Raw genomic sequence first — 10,000 nt, 5'->3', positions numbered from 1 at the left:
GTGCACGCTGCAGTCCGAGATGGAGCTCTGTCTGTGGCAATACTATGAGTCTGGTCGAAACCAAATCGGTTAGTTCCTGCAGGTACCCACGTGATTTAACAACAGCCGCTAATTACCCAAACACAGTAATCCGCAAACTACAACAGCCCCGAAGATTAAAGACAGTCCGCAGATGTTTGTGTAAAGCGGCAGTCCAGGCGTGATCCCCTGAGCGGCTCTGAATAATATAGCAGCGTCGAGCAAAGACCCTCAGCACCGCCCTTCTGATTAACCTCTCAGGCCTGCATAACAGTGTACAGTCATAGCGTCGTGTTATACAACTATCTCAAATACCACTGCCATTCGCGTTCATGTATGGAATCCATAAGGCATTAAGTGTATTTGTATATTGCTGTTTACATTCCGCGTGTGGTTGCGTCAGGAAATTAACCGTGGATCGTATTCAAACCCTTTTTATATCGAGCTGTGTAAAGTTAGCAGTTTCTTTTTAGTAGTATGCACTTTGATATTCAGGGAATTGTACTAAACTCAAGACTCAAAACGTTACACATATGGTTCCAGGGAATCCTGTCGCGTGCCGAAACACTTTACAAGGAATATGTGTTGAATGTCTCAGAAATTGTGGTTTGTTTAACATAAACAGTGTATTATCCTCTTACCACATTTTATTTCTTGGTTTCGAGACATTTTGGCACCAATTTTTGAGCTCTGGTGAATAGCCAATAAATATATGAAAATAGGCTTATATGCAAGTCATCCAGACCTTTTAGATTAGGCGTAGAGGTAAACATATTGACCACGTTTGACTTATAAAGGCGCCTAAGTCCAAAGTTTAAAATGGCAACGAACAATATCCCTCACATTTCACTATCGAGTCTCCGATAATATGACGACCAAATAGCCTTACTGAGTTGTTTATTGTAAGATTTGACGAGGCAGGGAGCTTTAATTCGAATTAAACGCCTACATTAAAAACAATAACAACAAAACAAGTTTATTAATTAATTAATTAACGCACAAAGAAATCTTCACTAACACCGTTACTCTACACCTACCTGCAATGCAGCCAGAGTTTGTGATCGTTAAGTGCTTTTTAAAATGACTCAACGGCAGCACTAGGCCGTTCTCGTAGTTTTTTTTGGTGGAGTTTATATTCTTGTTGGTAATCCAATTTCAGCACCAAGGACAGGTCGCTCACCTGTGTTAGACGATGATATCGTCCTACACCGATCAGCCCTTCCGTTATTTAGAGGTTTGGAAACGGTTCTAGTTACACATTTAAGGCATATGATATGTTTTATAAATCCTGCCGTGAATTTACAGTACTAATACTAATTAACAATACTATATGTCTAGCACTCTACTGGGAAGACCGTATAGGCGACTGGAGTTGACTCGAAAGTTCATCAAAGCTGCAGTCTAATAATGATCAAACTAACACAGATTTATGCAAAGAAAACGCACGTCAATGGTAAAAAAGGACAAGTAATCACTATTCATTGAAAATATAGATTTTATTGTTCTATAACACTATAAAAGGACACCATAACAAGACAACAGTCTTAAACAAACTAATTTTAATACCCCTGGTCCACTCTATTTGAGTATAAAAATTCATAATAAATATTTGTATTTACAGAAATGAAATTCCCATTAATATTTCAGTGCACATTATTTACAGACGAGAGAGAGAGAGAGAGAGAGAGAGAGAGAGAGAATGGTCGTAACAAATCATATTACAAATCTATTCACTGAAGTATTCCCATGTAGATCCAGGAGATTCGAGTCTGAAAGAGTTGTTATAATTATAAAAAAAACCTCCAGTCATGACAGTGAGCCAATAAAAATCATGAATTCTGAGGTAGAAATATAAGAGACCAAGTTGCCGAAGGCACCGACCAAAATGTTTGTCTGTTGAGGGGTAGATTTTCAAAAGCGTTACTTCTCTGATTAGCTACTATATTTTTTGTTTTAAAACAGAAATCAAAGGTAAAGTTTTTGTATCATTTTGTATCATCAAAAAGTTCACATCAATCATGATGGTAAATGATGACTTAGTAACATTATTACCGCATCCCTTTTTATTGTGCTGAGAATCTTTTGGTCATTCACTTTACGTTGCAATATACAAATATATCAAATCCAAGGTGCATCCGGGTACCTTTGCTGTAGCTCACATGACGGCCGCTACACCATTGGAGTGACTTTGATTATGTAGCTGGAAGCAGCTCTAACTTTTCAATATCTGCCTCTTCCAAACTGAAGTATCAAATACAAGCAATAAAACCAAAATAAGGGAGCAATCAAATATTACTAGTGCTAACAAGAGGTAAGACATGCTTCTTAAAACCTTTGCACTCCTTGAAGCTAAATTCTACACAGGAGCAAAAGCTCTGTAAATCTGACCCTCTGAGTGTGTGTGGATATGTGTGTATGCGTTTGCACCAGTATAATTTTTGGTTTTATCTGCACTCATTTCTATGTAAGATTCAGTAATAAAAACACATTTATCAGCATAGACATCTTTCTGTTTCAGAAACCCATTTTGCACAACACTATAATTTCCCTTCCTGTGTTAACCCATCTCACCCCAGCTAGTTTGTTTCAGAATATAGGCGGTGTCCTATTACCTACAACACAAGAAGGAAGGTAGCGAGCTTCAAAATAAGTAACAGCGAAACCATGACTGCTGCTACCGTTCGGTGGTTTTTTTTTAAAGCTTTGGATATTTGGCTTGTTTGGTTTCTATAGACATTCGTGCAGGACCTGCGTGTTGGTGCAGTTCAAGCAACTGACGTGACAGCACCAGTGGAAAGTGCAGTTACATCTCTCAGTGACTCTCTCAGTCCTGGTCCTGTAGCCACGGCCACAGCACAGCAGCTCACACCCATCCAGAGCTGGCGAGGAGCTGTTGCAGAAGCGCCCTGACGTCCCGATGGTGCCTGTTTTCCCGCTGTAGGTGCAGAAGTTGGGTGACTTCTCAAAGTAGACCAGGTCCCTTGGGGAGGGGGGTTTGTGGGCTGGGTTTTCAGGTTCCAGGTGCCTCATGTCTGCCCTGGAGGCCCGGTTGCTCCCCTTGTTGCCGTAGATGACCCGGGACGCCCCGTCGAAGCGGTCCTTCAGGAAGTCCCCCACGGTGCGGAAGGTGGGCAGCCGCATCCAGCAGGTCTTGACCGTGCACGAGCCGGACATCCCGTGACACTTGCACTCCTGCCGCATCTCCGAAAACACCGTCTGGGAGGGAGAGAGAGCAGAGAATCAGGGGCTGTGTGGGCTGGGTCCCCTTTCATTCTGGTTCATTTTAACATTGGAGGAGCGTGACTTCACTAAGTTTTACCCTGCTCTAGTGTTTTACAATGCATGTTTCCTTGTGCTGTACCAAGCTCCCCTGTGCTGTACCCTGGTCCCCTGTGCTGTACCCTGGTCCCCTGTGCTGTACCCTGCTCCCCTGTGCTGTACCCTGCTTCCCTGTGCTGTACCCTGCTCCCCTGTGCTGTACCCTGCTCCCCCGTGCTGAACCCTGCTCCCCTGTGCTGTACCCTCCTCCCCTGTGCTGTACCCTGTTCTGTTCTCTTACATTAATAATGTTTCCTAGTCCTGTGCCACACTCCCCTGTGATTAAACTGTGCTCCTTCCTACTATGCATGTTTTACCATGTTTTAAACTCCCCCAACATTTTCCAGTTTTCTCCTTTATCCTGTACTTTTACTAAACCCTCAGTTTCCCGCGCTTGGCTTACTCTTAGCTACTCTCAGGGGGAATGTATTTTCTTTGAAGGCGGGGAGAGGCATGCAACCTTGTTTTTTCCCCCCAATACACCGTATCAGCAATGTTTTCACCCAGGCATTGTGAAGGGCCTTGCTGAGCGCCTTTATCCCTGCTGTGCTTCAGAGAGCAGGCCGCCCCCTGGAGCTAATCTGTTCCACTGTGTCCTGTCCTGTAATAACCCCGAGCAAGCCTAGAGGGACACTTCCACCCACACAACACAGCACTGCTCACCCACAGCCCGGGACTTCATCTAACTGATCGTTTGCATATATCTGATTATATTTTAAGGATGCAGCCCGTCCTTTACCATTCTCCCGGCCTCGTTGTTGTGCAGGTTGGTGAGGTAGCGCAGGTCCCTCCCTCTCTCGCTGGAATCCACAAACTCCCTTCCGAACACTCTCCCAAAGTCGATGTTGTCGCTGCAGCCGCCCCAGTGCCAATCCGCCCCACCGGGCCCGCGCCGCCGGTAATCACAGGTGCAAGAATCGATGGAGCCTTCGGAACACGAGCGGGCCACGGAGTGCGTCACACCGGCGCTGGTCATGGCAAAGATGAACGCTGTTTCCCTGCAGCCTGAACCACCAGAGACAATACCGTGAGTATTTAACCACAGCTTAAATCAATCGTCCGACCTGTTAGTAACATTAACAACTATAAATATATACATGTCTTTAACTTTTTGGAAAAGAACACCTGTTGATTACAGCCTCTTGAGTAAGATCCAGCGCCATCTAGTGCACAGCTCCTGATAAGCAGTACAAAAGTAAACTTGATCCACGGTGGCTGATCACTAGATGGCTGCACAGACCCTTAAGCGGATCTTGCTATGGGAGGCAACTATACCTGAAGAGCAGCTCCTGAACTCAGCTCAAAGCACATGCATCAAAAAACAACACATTATTTTAGAAATTACAGCAAGAGCAACTCAGCATGATTGCAAACGCTATGAAAAGGTAAAGGTAAAAATGATCAATCTTCTCTTTCTATTGTGCTTTCGGCACTTTTCAATTACAGCGCTGCAGATGTGTGGTGCCTTCCTGTGCTGTAGGTCACGCGGTCTTATCGCAGTTAGACTATTGGAGAAAATCAGCTACTTAAGTGATTAGTTACCAGGAAGTGTGTGTGTGTGTTTTTTTTTTAAGAAAAGCACTCCTTTAAAGGAATAACAACAAAGGTTTTTAAAAAAAATGTCAAATAAAAAGGATCAGAGTTATCTTTCGGTGAAGATAGTGTGAGGTGATGATGTTCTGATGTCACAAACCTGCAGCTCACACACTGAACCGTGCAGCCCATGCATTACAGAGTGTACTGGAACATTCTGTCTGCTAGTTAATGGTTTACAGTTGGTAATGCATGAATACCAGTGACCTGTTGACCTGGCCATAATAGAAAGCCCCTTCCCTCGATTGTGGTTGTAAACCAGGTGTTTCCTTGTCACTGCATTATAATGCTAAACAGAAAAAGAGCAGGGAGCCCTTATAAATCACTGTGGCTGACGGCAGACAGTTGGCCAAAGTTGAGGGGCTGTGCCTTCTAAAGAGGAACAGTTGGCATTGTGGATGGTAAATGCTATTTTCTTCTCTACCTCGAACTGCTCCGAACGGTTCAGATGGAGTTTTTAAGACTGGCTCTGAGACGTATTACTGGCTGGATAGCTCCTGTGTTCTGTCTGATTGGAGCCTGATTTCCATGATTGCTAGCTAGTCATTATGGTCACAAATCTAAAGCCAGGGATTGTCCAGCTCTGATTATTTCCATCCCTTAATTTGTGGTTCCATATTTAATGGGAAAGGGGGCTAGGTGGCTCAGACAGCAGGCTAATTCACTAGCGCCTCCTGCCTTTCACCCCCGGAGGCCTGGGTTCAAATCTGGTTGCTCAGGTCACAGGTGACAGTTTGGTAGCCCTCAATAGAATTCTTCAGCAAGGATGGAGAACTCCCACTGCAGCACATAGGGGGTGCTGTTTCCCATCATTCATTCGTCCCACAGCGCCCCCTAGCGGGACACTGAATAATAGATTTTCACCACCATTGTTTCAATTGAAAAATAAACTTAGTACCCATGCCCCTGAGCAATAATACATGTTTTCTTAGGGATTATTATGGGAATGTGTTCTGTAAGTTGCAACTGTTTGAAAGGTTATAAAGACGTTCAGAGACCAACACCTTATTTGCTATGCTGTGCTAAAGGTGACAGGCAGGCTTGACTTTGTCTAACGGTACCAGAGAGCGTTCATTTATTATTAGTAGTAGTATTGTCCTATTATTTACATAGCAGTGTATTATTATCACCACGAGTCTACCTCTGTTGACGATCTTCCCGAAGACGTTGGGGCTCTGCGCGGTTGGGCAGTTCCAGCGCCGCTTACGGAACTGCCATTTGCACTCCTTGATGGCGCTCTGCAGGCCGCTGCTGATGGAGTGCAGGATGCCCGGGTTCTGCCGGATCAGCTTCCTCTGCTTCCGGCTCAGCAGCTGCAGGCTCGGGTCCAGGACCAGCTGCACGTTCTTGGAGTCTGTGAGCAGGTTAGAGGAGGCCACGTTCACGATCCCCCTGGAACGCAACACGGAGACCGCGGTGACCTTACTGGTAATAGAAATGCTCTGAGCTCACTGCAGGTTCCCACTGTGTGGTATGTGAGCACCTGGGGGGCGATGCCAGTCTGGACTCTCCACCAGTAACGGTAGTGACTCCTGGAATCAACCATCTACTGCAGGGGTCTCCAGACCTGGTCCTGGTTAATTAATTGGACCAATTAAGCTTCGAATAAGCACTTAATTGGTTCAATTAAGTCATTTAGGGTACAGTTGGAACAAAAACCAGGAAATCTGCTTTAAATATTGTCACATTTTCCATGCAAAAAGTAATCATTAGTAATTTTGTGAAGAAAAAAATAACATTTTTCTTAAGAGGATCCTTCAATGTATTCAAGCAGGATGTTTATATCTTACCACAGTATATGATTATTCTATTAAACGTGGTATATAGATATGCATGTGGTATCCGGACCACCTATAACTACATGTTCAATATGAGGCAGCGTTAACACGTGTAAATAACAGGAAAAGAAGCGATGCGGATTTAAAAACATGGAGACTTGGAAAATTGGGATCTTGTAGTGTTCGAAAGCACCAGCATGTCATTTATGACGTTGTGCTACCTGGAGTGTAATGTGACTTGAATTTTGGAAATGTGTGTTTGAAATGTTGCTTCGTGGCCACCCAGGACGCCTTTAAAACCCCAAGATTAATTTAAATCAGCCTGCTCCGGGTCTTTTTAAATATCAGCCGACAGAAACGAATTAATTAATATATAGCAATATTGGCTTTATAATTATAATGTGATGTTTTTGTTGTTTGTGTGTTTTTTTATTGGGTTTGTCATAGACTATTAATAAACTGTTCTTCTAAATAGATCCGTTAAATATGTTCTTAATTAATCGACCACTTTTTAAACGCAAAAAAAGGGGAAATGGTTTTACACGGTTTTAAAAAAGAGTGTTTTGTTCACAGATCCCTTGGTGGTTTATTAAAAGTAAAAACGAAAAAAAAGGTTTTCTTAATACTTTATTTATTTATTTAATTACGTATGCATTCCTCACACTGTAAAACGAATTTTGTTTTAACACAAACCAATTTAAACGCGTCTAAGTGTTTATTTTAATTGAGAATATTATACTGTGAAACATTCATCGTATATTTTAAACATTGGTTTAAAGTGCTCTTTTTCATAAACACATGTCAAATATCCACAACATTAGGCTATCAGATAAATGATTGATAATAAATAATATGGCGATCAAGAAACTATATTAAAAATAGATTTTTAAATATATTCAGAATATGTAGACTGTAGGCGGTGAGCATTTTTGTATACAGTATAACAGTCCATAAATAACAGTTATTTAACCCGAGTACAGATTTCTGCAGAATAATTATAGCCTGTATCTAACTCTGTGGAAAACAAAAGTTTTCTGGTTTGAGCTGCTACAGTAAACCCTGCAGACAGCTGCTTGCTACAGAGCGAAATGCGACACGGACACAAAATGCAGACATGTAGTTTGAAAGCAGTAGCAAATGCACAGCATATAAACCTCAAAGTTGCAAGTTTGCAGATTTCGTTTGTTTCACAGATGCGTCCCAAGGAGCGAGACCCTTGCGCGCCTGCCCACCCACACAACACGCCGCTGGGCTCGCGGCATGCACGCGGCGACAATTCATCAATCACGTCGTCTACAAAACAAACGAGGGCGTTACAATTTATTATCGAGAAATGTATAAATCCTTTAAAAAAAAAGAACCAGAATAATGGCTGAAAATCTCTTATTGTAAGCGTGGTGCTGTTGACACTTTTGTTTTAGAGTTGATAACAACCTGTGGAAGTAAAATTATAATGTGAAATATTCCATAATGTAGGCCTACATATTATTTTGTCAAAACTAACTGAAATGCTGTGATTTCAAGCCAGGTCTAAATTATTCACACACATTTATGATAGCTACATCCATTTTCACTAGTGCAGTATGGTTGAAGCGCTCGTCAGAGGGCTGTCTTTCATTACGTAGATGTTGAGTTTGATGTAATTTAAGAATATGTAAAAAGCATGTTTGTTTGTGTGTCAACTTCTGCAAATAAAATCACCGCAAGGCAAAGTCGATGTGAAACGCTCTCAGATTCGTTATGAAGGAAGCCGGGTTTATTGTGGCTCTCCGGCGGATATCACTTGTAAGAAAGAATTATTGCAGCGACTCCAGGATTCTTCATTCGGTTCCGCTTCACATAGATGAAATGCAAAGCGCTGTGGTGTCAAAACAGCCAACAACAGCCTAGATGCAAAGCTAAGGCAGACTCGTACAGTGTGAGGACTGTACAGCGCCACGATTCTGTATCGTATTGGGTTGATGTAACGACACATCCATCCCTACCCTTCTGGCAAACATGTTCTGTAGTATTTGTTACTAACTCCGTATATTTACTTCTCCATATTGAACAAATTCAGTGTTTCTGTAAATCTCCCATGATTCAGTGTTCAGTATCAAACCCAATATTATGCATCATATATTTGATAGTTGTTTATCGGTGTGTTGTTTGAAACGTCAGTGTTATCAAAATACACCTGTTACAGTTGAATGCATATATTTACAATATGGATGAACAGTATAAACCTAATTATTAAAATACTGCGTCTGAAGGATAGATATAATTGCAGCTCGATTATTTGAAAATGTGTAAAGAATCATATAATTACATCATTACAAAATATCCTAAATAGAATAGAATTATAATCTTAATTTAAATAAACCAGTTTGATTTACTTGTTATTGTAAGCGACTGCTGCAAGTGACGGAGACAGCAACGTGCCTGTCTGCATTGCAGTGCCAGCGTTATAGTTCAGTTGCAGCACGGTTTAGTGAAAGCTGCAGGTCCCCAAACATCGCAGTGACTCGAGCCTGCAGGCACCCTTGCGCGTGCACCGAGCAGCCCGCAATTCTGCAAGCAGGCAGGCGCGCGCCGGCGATGCCAGTATTTATGCAGCTATCGCTGTCATTTTGCAGATTTTTCGAGCTTGTGTATATAATAATAGTATTATGGAATTGCTATAAATTCTGGTACTCACCACCATCGTCCGCTGTTGTTGACTGCCAAAGTATTGGAAAGAGAGGAAAACACCAAAACCCACAGCGTCTTCAATCCCAGCATTAACGTGAAAGATCGCATGTTGGCTAAAGATTCGCCTCACAAACCTCTAAAATAAGCAACTTTAATAATACAAAGATATACTTGTGTGTTGTGTCAGAACTAAAAAAAAAGGCTACACTGCTGTCATACTCAAATCAATTTCACAGACATTAAATTAACAGAGGCCAGAGGCATGCGCTGGACACACACACAAAAACGCTTCAAAAGCAAGACTCCAATGTCAGGTTTGGGTTTTTATGTTTAAGTCTTTCCAAAACCAACCAAAACAAAATAATCAAAATATACTAAAATATATATTAGAATACTTTAAAATAACAGCGTCGCTTAAACTCGAATCCAGTAACTCGTTTGGGGTTTTTTTAGAAGCTGCCACAGAATGTTACGGGAAGTCCTTATAGCGTCTCCAAGTCCTTATAAAAAGACGCACCATGTCCTTTCTCGTGCGAGCCGCGTGCACCTCTAGCTCTTATACATTCTAGGAGAGAGAACAGTACGTGTGTGAGACAGTCCCGGAGACTTCATCCCAACAATAA

General features: G+C 42.2%; 1 protein-coding gene across 1 annotated transcript; it reads right to left on the bottom strand.

Moving 5' to 3' along the window:
* Positions 1 to 1,501: 1,501 nt before the first annotated feature.
* LOC131727979 (protein Wnt-1) lies at positions 1,502 to 9,977 on the bottom strand. The gene is made up of 4 exons (XM_059019211.1): positions 9,385 to 9,977; positions 6,071 to 6,321; positions 4,076 to 4,341; positions 1,502 to 3,234 (listed from the first exon to the last, which is right to left on the bottom strand). The coding sequence occupies exons 1-4, from the start codon at positions 9,483 to 9,485 to the stop codon at positions 2,746 to 2,748; spliced, it is 1,107 nt and encodes a 368-aa protein (XP_058875194.1). The 5' UTR covers positions 9,486 to 9,977; the 3' UTR covers positions 1,502 to 2,745.
* Positions 9,978 to 10,000: the final 23 nt, after the last annotated feature.

Source organism: Acipenser ruthenus, unplaced genomic scaffold (genome assembly GCF_902713425.1).
Source record: "Acipenser ruthenus unplaced genomic scaffold, fAciRut3.2 maternal haplotype, whole genome shotgun sequence".
NCBI classification, from domain to species: domain Eukaryota; kingdom Metazoa; phylum Chordata; class Actinopteri; order Acipenseriformes; family Acipenseridae; genus Acipenser; species Acipenser ruthenus.
The sequence above is the reverse complement of the archived record's forward strand: the minus strand, read 5'-3'. Positions and strand labels throughout refer to the sequence as shown.